Source organism: Phlebotomus argentipes, unplaced genomic scaffold (genome assembly GCF_947086385.1).
Source record: "Phlebotomus argentipes unplaced genomic scaffold, Phlebotomus argentipes genome assembly contig_15, whole genome shotgun sequence".
Classification (NCBI taxonomy): Eukaryota; Metazoa; Arthropoda; class Insecta; order Diptera; family Psychodidae; genus Phlebotomus; species Phlebotomus argentipes.
Genome location: NW_026776181.1, coordinates 17,658,288 through 17,674,930, shown reverse-complemented (window position 1 = coordinate 17,674,930; position 16,643 = coordinate 17,658,288). Strand labels below are relative to the sequence as shown.

Here is a 16,643-nt window from a genome sequence, read left to right as displayed (position 1 = left end):
CACAAAATGGGGAATATAAATATTTTTGGATGTTCCTCCCTTGCGCGTCTCTCTCCATGGGGTTTTACGAATCAAATAACAACAAATTTTAATTACATGGAAATTTACAATCTCGGAAATGGATAGAATACATTGCCATCCATAAAATATTAATTCATCTCATTCTCTATTAATAAGAATGGGGGAGGGTGAAATGAGAGTGGATGTTGAAGGTGGATTTTGGCTTGTGTTTTCTTGGAAAATTTTGCAATAAAACAGAGAGATTTCTCCTCCACCTGTCCATGTTATACCTTGAGCACACAAGCCTGGTCCATTTTGCCCCCCGCGCGCCGTGCCCTTCCGGCCCCCGGGGTCGGGGGTGGCGCACAAGACTCAGAGGGTTGTTCTCTTGAAGGGTGGTCTCGAGGTACACCTAAGTTGATCATAATATTCTCTCTCTCTCCACGGCGAATGTACCGAAGGGAGTCCCTGACGTGAGACCACACTTTGCGGGGGACGAAAAGGTGTGTTTGTTTTGGGGATGAAATGGTCCACCATTCGAGCTCTCGTGCACGAAGGTGAGGGTGAAGGCGGATATGTTGAAAGGCAGTGTCACACACAAAACGAAGAAGCTGAACTTTTGCAGAATGAATATGAAATTGTCTCGCTGTGCACAAAAGATTCCAATAGACTCACTGGCTTCCTAGTTTTCTCATTCACTGCACTTTAGCTCTCATCGTGACACAGGGTGGACGAATTGGGGTGGAAAGTTGAATTCATGAAACATTTAAGCGATTCACGCGCTTCAAAAAGTCTCCAAATGTCTCAAGATAGCGAGAAAGAGACAAAGTGTTAAATGAATAAAAGTCTCTTGATTCTCAGCGCAATTATTCAATCATGTTTTGATTTTTCGTGATTTTCATTTAACTTTTGATGCATATTAATCATTTTGACAATATTATTGGCTTATCAACTTTGACAAAAAAGAAAAAAACCAATAATTCACCTCTAGCTTTAATTTGAACTTCTCAAAGGTCAATTTCGCCTTTTGGTAATACATTTGGAACTTCTTCATGCCTTTAAAGCTTGATCAGCTGATCGTGAGACGCGAAAAGCTTCATTTTCGTGCCAAATTTCCTTTTCTCTTGGCCAGAATCACTCCAGGAAGTCATAACAGTGTGAAAATGCATGAGAAAGAGAGAAATTTTACGTAAAATGCGATATTCTTAGCGTTCCCTCACGCCAACTTTCCTGCCCTCTGACGGCGATATGTGGAGAAAGTAATCAAATATTTTAATTATTATTAAACATCCAGAAAATATTTAAATATAATTTGATTTATATAAATATTATGCCTGAAACTGTTCAATTTGAGAAGATCTTGAAATTTCACTTTCTTCTTTTGATTCAAATTCCTGATGGAACAGTTCAACTGCGCCAGCCGGTGCTATACAATTTTGTCGGCATTTAATTTTCGGTGGGAAGTCACGGAGAAAATGGCAGGGATGGCGGGAAAAAAGTCAGTCAGGCTTTGTCGCTGAGCGGGTGGCAAATAAAAGTTTCACCCTTGTGATGAAATTCGCTGAAAGTTGACTTTTGCCGGGATGATAACGATGCTAAGCACATATGTACCTCCGCACTGTGGCATATATTTGCTCTCTTTCTCATTCGGCACAAAGGCAAGAATTGAATGTATTATTAAGCGAGGTGGTTCCGAGTGCTGTGAGGGGGTGGAAAACTTCCCCAAATAAGGCATGAATATTATTTGTTCATGAAACTATATTATAGCACCATATAATGCGGCCCAAGCACAGCATTGGAGGCTTTTTGGGGTATTTTCGGGAGGCGCCCCACATTATGGGCACACGGAAATGCCAGCCAGCGAGTGTGTCTCTCCACCTAAAACCTAAAATGAGTTTTTGTTTATCTCATTTATTTGGTATATAAGCGCTGGAGGCTGTTGTTCAGAACAACTTTGATGTCACATAACCGCACATATAGAATTTAATTCAACCTTTTATCTCTCCATCATGTGCATAGTTACGTTGTGGCTTTCCATCCACATACTCTTGCTTATGTTTTATCGTGCCGGCTTTTCCGAGGGTGGTGGCGAGGGTTGGGGGGAAAAGGGACAAATGAGGAAAGGGGTATTAATCAGTTTCCCTCGAAGGCATCTCGCAGGCAAATATTAAGTTTGCACCACTAAAAGTGTCTCTAATGATTTCTTGCAAATTTCCTTGTCTCTCTAATGCTAATTTTCAGCCACAGCACAATTAAGATTTCCCCACCATCGGCAGTATCATCACGAGTGGATGGCGTTTTTACGATTCACACTCACCCCCACAAAAGCCCAGTCATTTGAGGGTAAATTGTGTTTGCCATTTACTTATGGGAAAGCCTTTTATGAATATTGGAAAAAATTCACTCAAATTTTTGGTTCATGTTTGTCACGAAATGAAATTTCATTATAAAAATAACAAAATTATCTGGGTCGTTTTTATTTTTTTTTTAAATAAAACTCTCCCATAAGTGTGGTAAATCATAATAAGTGCCTTTTTGAGTGTGGATTAAAATTTTATTTTCATGTAATCACATAATTGCCGGAAGCGAAACACATTTAGTGGCACTTTAAAAGTGTAAATAAGAGCATATATTGTGGGTCAAGTGATGAAATTAAATTTTACACCAACTTTTTACATGGTAAAAAATATGCCTTGTTTGATGGAAAAATTTCGGGGAATTTTCTTTTAATTTTGCTTCGTAATTGAAATGCAAATGAGTAGAAATTTTCACTGTAAATTCAATATAGCATCACATATCAATAATTGTATTATTCTTTTCGCCTCTTCTACCCTCGCCGCACGGCAAAGGGAAGTTCCTTTTCTGCATATAAGAGGAAAAGCCACCCACATTTATTGTCGTGCAGTAATTTCTCGCATACATATCTGCTGAATGGCCTCACTTAGAGAACGCCACCCACTCGCAATTGTTACCCATTCACGAGACGCCATGAATGGCACACACTGACGCCGAGGAGGAATAAAAGGCACACAAGAAGTTGCAGAAAGAAATCCCGTAGCGAAAACTTTAATGAGATTTCCCCCAGTTTAAAATGATGGAATATAATGTATTCCAAATGGCTATTATGAGCCGAGGGTGGGTGTATTTTTTCCCACCCACTCTTTCTGGCAGTGCTTCAAAAACTTTTCGGGCTATCTATTGAACCGAAAATGCTGTGTGTGGCTCTGCTCATATTTATGTAACAGGGGGGTGTATGTGTCTCTATGTAGTTCATATGGTGGTTTATGTTCAATATTCTCGCAGCGTTTTCAACCTTTGATATAAACCTCCCGTGTAATCCCACAACAATACGTGAAAAATCGTTACAATATCTCACCCCGAGTATAAGCTTCAGCGTCCACACAATGCCAAAAGAGTGGCCTGGCGAGGGGTGGAGAGAGGGTTGAATCGGTTTTTCCTGCTTGCCCCATATATACACATTTTATTATCAGTGTATCACACAAGCGGCCAACGCTCTGGCCAGGTTCTGCCGCCACACGCGCGACTATCGCGCTGTCGTGCATCCTCAGCAATCGCCGCGGGGCGCGCACAGGACCAAGGGGGAGATAATAGGCTATTCAGTAGTGTACACCACTTCCCAACACTGCCACAAATTCCGCTGGAGAATCACAGACACTTCCAGGACTTTTACAGTGCTTAAAACATGCGATTTCTTAATTTTCTGATTTTTATTGTCTTTTCCAACCGTTTCATGTGTCATAACCTCAAATTTAGGAGTCTTTGATATAAAAAGACACAATATTATACTTGTGTGACCCTGACAACCTTCAAAGAAACAGGATTTAAGAAATATTTAAAGTTTCCTAGAGGATTTTGTGATGTGATTAAATTTTCAATTGCTCTTTTGAGTTCACTTCGGAACATAACCTCAAAATTTAAATTCTTGAGCTGAAAATTTGCTGTTTTAGAGTAGAAAATCAATCAAGCAGCTCTTAAAACAGACATTTTGCATCAGGAAACTATATTTTAGAGGTTATGATCAGTCTTAACGTAATTAACACAGTTTAACATTAAAAACTTGTGATCTTTTATAAGATTACATTATTATTGTGCAAGGAAATGCAAACTAAGTCAGCTTAGGTTCAAGATTAAATGATTTTGGAGGATGTTTCAGGGCTAAATTTTTCAACAAGGAAAAATTTACGCACTTCTTCTTATTTTTAATTAAAATGTGAGGTTATAAATCTGTTAAAAATATTTTAAGTCGAAATTGATGTAAAAATTACAATTTATTTGATCACAAACGCTAAACTGAATAAAATTGTATTTTTCGATGTTATTTAGTCACTTAATATTGATTAAAGTGAATTCCATAACCAGCTGAGTTGTACACCACTTCTGACCGTAATATCTCCCCCTTGGACAGGACTTTCAACGGCCGAAACATGTGTGGCTCCCGAGCATTAACATATGCATTTGTGTATGGTGAAAATATGGCTAATATTTTTTAGGAGATTTTTGCCCACCCAAACATATTGAGCTTTTCCACCCTTCGCGCGCGCTTTTAGTGGCAGAATTTCACTCATCCACAAGTGCTGACTCTTCACAAATTTTCCCACAATTTTCTCCCCAAAATGCGAGAGGTGAAAATGTAGTTTACGTTTTATTTGACTTCTTCATGCAATGACCATTGTTATTATTATCTCGAGAATTTATACATATGCCGCCACACAGTCCCACTTTGGGGATGGGAATTTTTGGGGAATAAAAGTTCGAGTGGTTGCACAGAAATTCCCTCTCTTTTGCTCTCTTTATCGACGCAGTGAGAGTGAGAGAGAGAGAGAGGGTGGAAAATATTCACCAATTCCATGAATAGCGCAAAATCATCAAATTTCACAATGAAATATATTTTCAATTCCGCACTCGGGCTTTTTTCCGCCCGGCCGGAGCTTTCGGTGCCATTTCCGCTGCCACATAAATACCTCAGCCCCCTAAACAAATGTATAAATAAAGGATAGATTTATCTCATTCAACTGGACCGAAGCTGCATGACAAAACAACTCCAACGTGGCCGTGCATTGAATTGTTTGGCGCGTTGGTCGAAAGAGTTGGAATTTCATGTGATACAAAATTTCTCCATTTTACTCTATTTGCCCATCTGAGAAAATCGTCTGACTTTTCGCCGTAAAACACTTTGAATTCGCACGAATTTTCCGGTCATTTGCTTCGAGAGGAAGCAAACTTTCATTCAAAATTAGAATCACTGTATTTGCAATATTTCATACAGACTTCTAATTATAAATTCTCTCACCGCAACTTTGTACAATTATAAACACGTGCGTGTGCAGCGAAAACATCCACATTTCCGCCAAAGATTGTGGCAATTTGGTTGAATTTTTCAATGCCAAAAAGCACAATCAAAAATTTCCCATCAAAGCGCAATTTATTGGTGTTTAAAAGGGATTCAGCGGAAGTGGAATGACAATCGGTTCACGGAAGAGCGCGGAAATGTTGCTATAACAATCAACCCAGGCGCCATTGTGTCTCGTCAGTTAAAATTCCATCATTAATCTCCTATTGGATTGTGTTTGTCACGTCCAACAATTCGGTCGCCCACGCATGGGATTCTCAGACGATTTTCCGTGCCAAATTTCCTTGGCACTCAACTCGAAATTTTCGGGATTTCCACTGTGAATGGATGGCGAATGAGGCGCGGTATAATTTCTGCATTTCGCTATAACTTGAAAATGAGAGTCATTGCAAATTCACAGAGTTTCTACAATTTTCCACGGAATTATTGTGTAGGTATTTTTGAGTAAATTGTCATGAAAATTCAAGAGGAATTCAAAAATGAAACATTCTCTATGTATACAATGGGATTAAGGCTTTTGGGAAACGATTTTTCCGCAATTCAGGCGTTCGCAGAGCATTTTATATAGTTTTGGGGTGCAATTTAATTATTATCAATCACCTTTTGGTCTGTGTGAATGCTGTGAAAGTCAAAAGTCACCCGATTTTGGCTCACAAAATACACAAGGGTGGGTTTTTGTCACTCTTCTGGCGATACAACCAAGCTGATAGCGCATGAAAAATTGTCGTTTTCACCTAAATAATGATCAAGTGAATTCATTGAAAAATGGATTTGGCAAAATCGATAAATAATATCACCCAGAATTCTTCGCAGCCTCCCTTTTTTCCTGTCCACAGAGACTCCACAAAAACACGCCACATCGCTCAGCGCCGGCATGCGGGAATTCTAGTTATGTGAACTTGGGAAGCGCTTCGGTGTGTGAAAATTTACAAAAGCACGGGGAGGGTCGTTGGTATTCATGGGGGTGGATTTTTGTCAATATGAGCACACGGGTGCGCTTCTATGGAGTCATATTTTAAGATAGCATCAGCTGAAGATAGGCACCATTTAGCGGTGATCAGTCATTCACATTTGAATGAAAATGGGGGCTCGAGACTCCCTTTCCTGCCGTCGACACGATCGTGATTACCCTCCTGACGAACTCTGCACGAGTGTCGCCAAGATAAAACTCTAAGTGGGCCATTGTGCACACGAAAGGGTTGCTGGGAAGAATTTCTGCACACGATAGTGTCACAGGTTGGCCCAATTGAGCTGCCACAACGCCTTCAACGCTCTCATTTTTCCAATTAATTTATCTCATATTTCTTAGCGTGAAATTAAGAAAGTTTTGCAACAATAAATAACCACAAAAGGGTTTTTTTTTTACTACTTTTAAGAACATTTCGTCGCTTGATATTGAAAAATTTACGACCTTTGCAATATAAAACGACGAGAAATAATTCTTTTCAATAAAAACAATGATTTTCACCCCTATTTTTGCCATAATTTCCCCTATAAATGATACTGAAAAATTAGCGGTCGTTGCAACTTTAAAAATTTCGTTTTTCAATTCGTAAAAGCTATGAATTTGGATTTCAACTTTACAAATTTCACAGCTTATATTGGTGGCCGTCTGGTGGCGCTACTGTAAAGTATGAATTAAATACGAACAAAATGGCTCTTCAAGGCAAAGTTGAGAGTTTGTTTAATACAAATTTCAGCTGTTAAGCGCGAAAAATGAATTCAACAGAGCGAAATTCACAAAACGTCTTCATCAAGATGGGATTCTTGAAGGATTCTGCTGGTCAAGATGTCCAGGAAGCTGTCTTCTCTGTGACATTTCAACACAGTCGTATTTTCGTGCGTGTCACGACATTTGGTGCATTGAAAAGTACACAAAAAACCCGAATTCAAGTGTTAATCAACTTAAAAATACATTATTATTTGTTAATTTCATAAATCATCATAAATATTATGAAAATAATGTTGCAACGACCCGTAAATCTCTCAAGTACAAAAAAGAAGTGACAAAATACACGAATGCAACTCAACTACTATCGATTTCTCATCAAACTTCCTCTGCCGAACCGCCAATTTCTCATTCTCAATTACCAAATTATATCAATCAATTAGCAAAGATCATAAATGCTTTATGAGCTGCTCTTCAACTTGACTGCCATGCAGTGCACTTAAGCATTTCTGGGAAGCAGAACTCTTGTGGCCTCACGATGGGTGGTAATTGGGAAGTTGTTGCTGAGGCATTTCGCTGGAATATTGCTCCACATCTCTTTCCATATGTTAAAATCTATCATAATTACGGTGGGGAAACTCTTGGCTTCGCTGTGTCGAGAGTAATTGCGGGGAGATATTTTTTTTTATGAAAGAACGACCACATTAAAAGTAATATGTATTAATGTCAGTAAAATTCCGCATATATTCCCATGGAAAATACGATGTTGGAAGTTGCGGATTAGACGCACAGCGCGTGTGTGTGTGTGTATAAACATTCACCTCCTGATGAAAGGCTCGTAAAAGCGCTGTAGGTAATAAAAATAAAAACATTATTATTATAACGTGAAGGCAGCTCCTTTAATAAGTCAAATAAATCTCTTCAGCTAAATTAATTTTATTTCCAATATAAGATTATATTTCCCCCCCCCCCCAACCCCGAAGCCCCGAAGAAGAACTTCTGCCCCTGCACGAGCTTCGCAACCCTAAAAGCGTGCACATATTCGCCCCCGAGGAGAGAGAGTGAGTCTGGCGGGAGACAGATCCAAGAGCCACCCCTGAAACTGGGTGTGTTCCCTCCAATATTGCCATCGGAGACAGGGGCGGAGGAAGCCCAGTGTGTTGATGTGGACGGACGGGCGAAATTGTCGGGGGGTGGAAAGAGGGTGAGAGCAAGTCAGTAACAGTATTGATTTGTTATCACTGACGTCGAAGGCTCTCACTCGCACATCTTCAGCTCCAGAGGCAATCCAGAAGAAACACTCAAGACACATTAAATCTAATCCTATGTGCTTTTACTGCAGAAAGTTCTTTCGAAAGTAGCCCCATATATTATTTATGATTATGGCAACTGCCTTTTAACTTGGCTCATCTTATCGACAGTTTTGTCTCAACTGGCGAAGGAGTATGACTTGAATTTTCAATGCAAATCATTCTCATTGTGCAATACATAACACACAATATCATCTCAAAAACCACCCCTTTTTGACTCACGGAGAGTTTGTGGCATAAAAAAAAGGGAAATTTATAACATTGCCAGTGGAAATGGTCTGAAAAGAATGAATTCTCCGCTCTCTTTTGCAAGAGATATTGTGGATGGGTGAGAAAGAACACGAGCGCAGCTAAGATAGTTTTTCGGGGTTGAAGAAAGTTTCAATTTAATATATATACACATTGCATTTTCACGGCAAATTCAACTTAAAAGTTTCTGGTAAATAAATTTCATATTCAGGTGAAAAATTCAATTATTCACTCGTGAATCATTTATCATTCTCTAAAGTCGTACATTTGTGGAAATTTTTGAGAAATTAGACAACTTCCTCAATTCCAACAGCCAAACAACGATGGTAAGAAATGCTCTTGAGAGAAAAAGAAACTGAACAGGTTATCATTGTACAGGTGTAAGAATTATTCTTCTCAAGCATGCTTTTGACACTTTCACTCACTTTTTTTTCGTCCTTTCGTCCTGCGAGTGGGAAAAGCAACATTGGCTTTTCCACCGTCAACTGATTTGTCACTCAAGAGGAAATCACTGGCATCCACAAACCCCTCTTTCAGGGTTATTTCTCCCAACCCCAAAAGTCGCTCATAGATTTATTTTGTGATTGAACGAGAAATATTAACTTTTCGTCGTCAAAATGGCATTTTGCTCAGCACTAAAAATTTCCTCTTAGCCTCTGGTTGAATGACAGGATTAAGAGTTAACATGGAACAAAAATGTCTCATGTCCTTTTATTAAATGTAAAAGCTTCCATTAAGTTTAACGACTTTCACCCTCGCCCTATGCACAAGCTAACGTGCTCTTTCTCTCTCTCTCTCTCTCTCCCGCCCTCTTCACCCCCCGTGACAACCCCACAGGTTTGATGTTCTGGTAAATGGCGGCGGAGCTGTTACCTTGCAATTCCAGCGATCACCCTTCCGTCCGCTGACGCGCACGGTCTTCGTGCCCTGGAATCAGGTGAGTTTCACGGATGAACACAGATAAAGTGGGCGCGTGAGCCCCCCAAAAGAAGGGTTTGTTGAGGGTGGAAAAACAAGCACAAGAAGTGCCATTAAAGTTAACGGGGTTCTTACTCAAATGAATTTTATATTTCCCCTCCGCAGATTGTTGTTTTGCCACCTGTTCAGATGCAACTCAGCGAAGATGAGGAACACTTGCGTCCACTCATAAAGTATGCACTTTATTATTTTTCTCAACACTGTCGCGCGCGCGCGCGTGTTTTTTTCATATTCACTAACTGTTATGGCTTGTGAAATGAAAGTCACAAAAAATTATGTCACAAGCCGAGCAGTTTTGAGGACGAAAGTTTGCACTGTGAAGAAGATTTGACCCAAGGAGGAGATAATTTCACTGAAATCCGTACAGATATTCCCAAATTCTCCATAAACTGTGAGGTTTTGAGCTGAATATTTAATTAGAAAGAGAATTTTCCCCAAATAAATATTGAAATATTGATTTTCACTTTTAAATACCAAAAATTGAATCTTTTTGACAAATTATTCTGAATATTTCATTAAAACTTTAAATCAAAAAAGCAAAAGAGTCACAAAAATTGCCCTCTGGCGGCAATATGTGAAGAAAAACATATCAAATATTTAATTTTGATAAAATATTTAGAAAATAATAAAATGCATTTTTTGGTACAATCAAAAAAAGATTGAATAATCATAAAATTATGGTCTGAAATCACAAGTAACTTTCCTCTTAGAAAAATTAATGTTTTTACGTTAAATTTCTTACTATTCTTTAATAAAACATTTAAAAAAAATAACTATAAAGTTTATCAGTAAAGTTTTAGGACTAAATTGTCTAAGAAATTTGCTTAAAATCGCTGTTTCTTCATAACTATTTTGGTTATAAACCAAGACAAGATCTTTAAAAATACCGCTTGAAACATTGTAAGTACAAAGTTATGTCTTAAACACAAAAATTGATATTTTTTTAGGTTATGTAACCATTGAACATAGACTTTTTTTTATCATTATCTCCTTCTTGGAAAAATCTAAATTTTCAATCTATTCAAAGCTCTCTTTGGCCATAAATTTGTCTAACTCGGTAAAATTCGGATTTATCGCCTAAACTTTTCGCCGTGCATTCTTTCCAATACACGCCGTTGGCGGACCTTTGGCTCTGTGTTGTGACCCCAAAAATGCTGCAATATTAATAAATTTCCCACCTCTGACGTGCCCAAAACAGGATCACACCACCGAATCCGGCGTTCAGCTTCCTCAACACCATCCTGTACCACTTCACGGACGAAAGTGTCCCGCCGGGAGTTGTCTGTCTCGAGCACGACCATGAGCTGCTGAAACCACAATTGTTCGGGACATGGATGCCAAATGGTGTGGGCGCCATGGCTGGTCATCGCAACATTTTCGCAGAGACTCAGGTAGGCGCACTGGGACGACCCCACACACACTCCCTCCTGGCCAGGCCGCATGAGTAATTGCAGGACATCAAAGTTTCGGGGACAGTCTGTGGTGGTGGGGGAAAATCAATTGCGAAGGGAAATTGTACAAATTCTCAGGCACTCTGAGAAGTCAGTGTTTAAATTAATTTTCCACTATCGTGTAATATTTAATTAGGCACATTAATAACCCCTCAAGTCGTCTGTAATTTCCATGCCAACTCTCTCCCCGGGAGATGGTCTAGAATCAATCATACAATAATAGCGTCAGGGGGCAAATAAGTGTCCTCCACAGGCAATCTTGAGTGGCACAATTGATCGGCAATCGACACGAGTTTAAATGACACCAAAAACATCAATTTTTACCTTGAAAAACATCAATTTTTCACTGAAACAGTGAAAATTTAACTATAAAAATATTAAACTTGCTATAATCGGTTAAATTCTTGAAGAAACCTTCCCTAAATTCAATTTCTTTCGATTATAAGATCCATTTTTTCCGTATTTTCACTTAAAACAATGCGAAATAACACTGTGTAGAAGAGAGATTCGTGATTGTCACAATTATTCACCCCTTAAAGGAGTCTTAGAAGTCTTCACGACGATTAGAGACTTAGCATCTTGTCTTGCTTAAAATTTTGACAAATTCATTTATTTCCGCCAAAACCACGAGAGAAAATCAATACACACTTCATCTCATGCTTCCATGGAAGCCACATTGAAGTGGTGAAACGCTTCCAATATTTTCTCCAATCATCCTCAACTTTGCATCGTGCCGAAGATACACAACCGCGCGATAAAATCTCACTTCCCAGAGCGATAAAGTCTTAATAGAAAAAAAAACAGAGCAGGAGGAGGAGGATGAAGAAGAAGAGGAGAAGCGAATGTTGGGAGCAATAAAAGAGACGCAGAGGAGCTGAGAGTACATAATTCAGGAAATTAAAAAGAATCCGAGCCAGTGCGTGTGGGACGGATGAGAAGGGATCAAATATGGTCATGGCGAGTATCCCTGAGAGGATGGGGGGGGGGGGGGAAGGATACATAATTTACACACACACACAGAGCGCCCCCGAACATAAAATGCCAATGTAAATTTCCCACTCACTTCTTCAGCAGCCCTTCCGATACAATAACAACCACCACCGCCCAAATTGGGGCTCTCGCTCTCTCTCTTTCCCTCTTGCAGATTGTTCAGGAATCTGTGCAAATCCCCGGCTCAGGCCTACACTTGACGTACCAATCATCTCAAGCGCCCGGCTACCTGAGCATCGTGCGGATGCGATTAACGAAGGCCACAATCCCACCGACGTTAACACATGTGCACGTGGGGGTGGAGATTGAGGGCTCTCTGCACGTGAAGACGTACGAGGCCGACCCCAATTTGACGCACACCTTCGCGTGGAACAAGCGCAACGTGTACAAGCAGAAGGTGTACGGCGTGTCACTGGCCCGCATCAGCGTCGGCTATCAGCACTCCACGTGCAAGGAGCCCGTATGGGAGACGCAGACCGCCAAGCTGCAGGGCTTCGACGTGGACATCTCGGACATCGGCGGCTGGGGCCTGGACATCCACCACCACTACAACTTCCACGAGGGCATCCTGCAGAAGGGCGACGGCTCCACGCTGCACATGAAGGAGTATCCGCGCACCGTGAAGGTCGTGATGGGCACGGGTCTGCAGCGGCCGCTCAACTGCGGCAAGGACTTCTGCAATGGCATCGCCAAGGACGCCAAGCTGCTCACGCCCGTGGCGCTGACGTCGGGTCCTGACGGAAGTCTCTTCGTCGGGGACTTCAATCTCGTCCGCAGAATCACGCCCGAAGGGAAGGTTTTCACGGTGCTGCAGCTGAGCGCCACGCAAGTCTCCTACCAGTACTACTTGACCGTCTCGCCGGCCGATGGACATCTGTACATCTCCGATCCCGAGCGCCATCAGATCCTCAAGGTCCTGTCCGTGGACGACGTCAGCAATCCGATCAGCAACAGCGACATTGTCGTCGGCAGTGGACAACGATGCATTCCAGGTGAGAACGAGCAAGAAATATTGCTAATCAATCGGGTCTTGCACTAACAAAGTCAAGCACAGTTAACGTGAAGCAGGAATTAAGAATCCTGCAGTCAAATGCACTATTCTCCCCTTTAAGAATGGGGGAAAATGCTGGGCTTTGATGTGTGCGGAAAAGTCCAAAAGAACGACAGTCAATTGAGCAGAAAAGCGGAGTGAATGCGAGAGAAGCACTCTGTTTAATGGAATATTTCCTCGGCGGGGGTGAGAATTCTACAAAGCGTTCCCATTAATTGCAGGTGACGAAGGTAATTGCGGCGACGGGGGTCCGGCCAAGCTGGCTCGCCTCTCCCACCCGAAAGGCATTGCCATAGCAGCCGACAGGACCATGTACATCGCCGACGGGACGAACATCCGCGCCGTGGACCCGAAGGGCGTCATCCACACGCTCATCGGCCACCACGGCCACCACAACCACTGGAGCCCGGCGCCGTGCGAGGGCGCGCTCCTGGCCAGCCAGACGCAGCTCCAGTGGCCCACCGGGCTGGCGCTCAGCCCCCTGGACGGCTCGCTGCACTTCATCGACGATCGCCTGGTGCTGAAACTCACCGCCGACATGAAGATCAAAGTCGTGGCGGGGACGCCGCTGCACTGCAACGCCAACGCCGACAAGAACAAGACCACCACGGATGACGTGCTGGGCACCGTGCTGGCCATCGCCTTCTCCCCGGCCGGCGACCTCTATGTGGCGGACTCTGACTCCCGGCGGGTCAACTCCATTCGCACCGTCGACACTTCCGGCAAAATGAGGTCGTTTGCCGGCAAAGTGGACAGCACAACGTAAGTGAAAGAGCTTTTGCGCTTCGTGTGTGTTTTCGTGAAAATTTCACCACCAACACCCAATCTTCCCTCAAGCTTTCCCTTCATTCTGTCGCTCTGACTGAAGATAGAGTCTCTGAGTCCCATTTTACTACCTAAATAATCCCTAAAGATGCTTCCTTGGATGCTTCTTAAGCCACAGAAGGAAGAAAGAAATGCTTAATTCAACCTTTACTTGAAAGGGTTGTTTTAAGCACTCTCTCTCTCTCTCGCTCGTGATTCTGCAAAATTGTGTGGAAATATTGTGAAGTGCGCGCGAAACTTTCGCACCCTCAATCAGCTTTTATTCCATTAAATGCGCCACACAGGCGAATGAGTGCCATCGTGTGCCCTCTTGTCCACTCCATTTGCTCACAAAATACCACCAATTTCTTCCTCTTGTCTCTCCTGTTGCTGAGCCACCCTCGCAGCGCTCGCACGATGGCATTTTACGCGTACAATGCCCTCCAATTGCCGGAGAAACACACACACAACACACGCGAGAGAGAAGAGTGTTTGCAAGAAATCAATGGGGCGGAGATAAATCCTTAATGACCCAAATAATTGCAGTCTCCCGAGTTGCGATTGTGGCAACGCCACCACGGCAACGACAACGATGAATCCAGCCCGGAGCGGAAGCGCCGGAAATCCCGGTGCACCTTCAGCCCCCGCGGCCACAGCCTGCTCCTGCCCACCCTTCAACGCCACCAGCGTCACCACGAGCGGCTACGGCGACGAGGCGCCGACGAGCAACGCGGAGACGCTGCTCTCATCCAACGCGCGCTTCCAGGCCATCTCCGCCATTGCTGTGTCGCAGGACGGCGTAATCAACGTTGCCGATCAGGGTGAGTGATTTGCTTGCAACGGAATGTCGCATTTATCGCCCTTTCTTTGCACCCAAAACCACCCACGAGCGCGCTCACTGGGTGGCAACGATGGCCCACTTTGGGTGAATTTATACACTCGCGCGAGAAACAACTCGAATATCCATTATTAATGCAGGCGGAAACATTTGGATTTCGCCTGTTGTGGGCGAAGATAAAAGGAAAACACTGCTGCAAATGAAGAGGTCACTCTGAAGGACTGTGAAATCCTTTTTCACTACACTCAGAGGAAAATCGAGCCTCAATTCCAAGAAATCTAATTACTTTTTTTTTTCAAGATCATTTAATATTTCCGAGTGTAATATTTTTACGCTCTCTTGTTCATATCAAAAAGCACGACTAATGATGTTAAGTAAAGCTCTCAGTCGCAAATGGAAAGCTCCGGAGTGTTTGTTCGCAGTGTTGCTCGCGAGTTTATGTTGCGCGGAAAAAAGGCACCCTATTAATCACTTGAGCGTGACTCATTTCTTCTATTCTCTCCCTCTTTCTCTCTCTGCAGGATCTCTGCACATTTTGGCACTGCAGCATTATCTGCCGAGTCACGACATCAACGGCGAGTTCCACATTCCCTATCCGCCCACGAGTGAGGTGTACGTGTTCAATCGATACGGACAGCATGTGGCCACGAAGGATCTGGCGTCGGCCAAGACGCGCTACTCCTTTCTCTACTCCAAGAACACCAGCTTCGGCAAGCTGTCCACGGTGACGGACAGCTCGGGCAACAAGATCCAGTTCCTGCGCGACTACAGCAACCTCGTGAGCTCCATCGAGAACACGCAGGACCACAAGTCCGAGCTGAAGATCAACAACGTGGGTCTGCTGGCCAAGCTGACGGAGAAGGGCAAGTCCGAGATCGAGCTGGACTACGACACGACGTCCGGGCTGCTGAACAGCCGCTCCGGCGGCGGCGAGACGTACATCTACTCGTACGACGAGTTCGGGCGCGTGATCGGCCTGATCCTGCCCACGGGCGAGACCGTGTCCATCGGCTCCAGCCTGGCGGCCGACGTGGGCCTGGCCGTGCAGGTGCGGGCGCCCGTGCAGAGCCTGTTCGCCGGGGACCAGCACGAGCGCAGCGATATGCTAATTGTGGGTGGGATTAAGTCACTGACAATGAGCAATGGGGTGGAAAAGACCGTCGCCCACATCAACACAAACAACACCCTCTCCATCGCCACGCCAAACAATATGGTGATTGAGTCGGCAGCCGCAGCAAGACACCCCCTCCTGGAGGCCTCTCTGCCCGTGGAGGCGGAAATGCTGCCGATGTGGTCACAGCAGACGGTAACAATGGGTGATGAGCTAATTAACACCATGTATTCATCGTACAGCCTCGTTGGGGACGTTCGCAATCCGCAGCAGACACTCAATCACGAGCTCTTTGTCAACAATTCCCGGGCGTTCGGGGTGGAGTTCGACCAGTTCACCAGCAGGGAGACATTCTTCGACCGCGACCGACAGCCCATCCTCACCATCGCCTTCGATCCCAGCGGCCAGCCGCAGTCCTACCACCCCGCCGCCGTCGGCCACCCGCTCAACATCTCCTACGACCGCTTCAACCGCATCGACGGCTGGACCTGGGGTCCGTCCGAGCTCAAGTACACGTACGAGCAGCACGGGCTACTGTCGGAGATCACGAGCCAGCAGGACGGCACCGTGAGCTTCGTGTACAACGACCTCAACCTCGTGTCGGAGATCGGCCTGGCCAGCCAGCGCAAGATCCTCTTGGCGTACGACGAGGACGGTGGCCTGCGCCACGTCACGCTGCCCAGCGGCACGAAGCACTCCTTCAGCCTGCAGCCCTCCATCGGCTTCATCCGCTGCACCTACACTCCGCCCGGCAGCACCAAGCCCTACCTGCAGCACTACTCGCACAGCGGCGCGCTGCTGCAGACCGTCTTCCCAGGTAA

General features: G+C 43.9%; 1 protein-coding gene across 1 annotated transcript in view; it reads left to right on the top strand.

The window, feature by feature from the left end:
- LOC132263238 (teneurin-a) overlaps positions 1 to 16,643 on the top strand; it is a 97,126-nt gene that overhangs the window by 75,062 nt on the left and 5,421 nt on the right. The window contains exons 13-19 of the mRNA XM_059762905.1: positions 9,437 to 9,536; positions 9,683 to 9,750; positions 10,776 to 10,968; positions 12,173 to 13,010; positions 13,291 to 13,831; positions 14,420 to 14,694; positions 15,233 to 16,639. Coding sequence (XP_059618888.1) covers positions 9,437 to 9,536; positions 9,683 to 9,750; positions 10,776 to 10,968; positions 12,173 to 13,010; positions 13,291 to 13,831; positions 14,420 to 14,694; positions 15,233 to 16,639 — 3,422 coding nt within the window. The remainder of the gene's footprint in view (positions 1 to 9,436; positions 9,537 to 9,682; positions 9,751 to 10,775; positions 10,969 to 12,172; positions 13,011 to 13,290; positions 13,832 to 14,419; positions 14,695 to 15,232; positions 16,640 to 16,643) is intronic.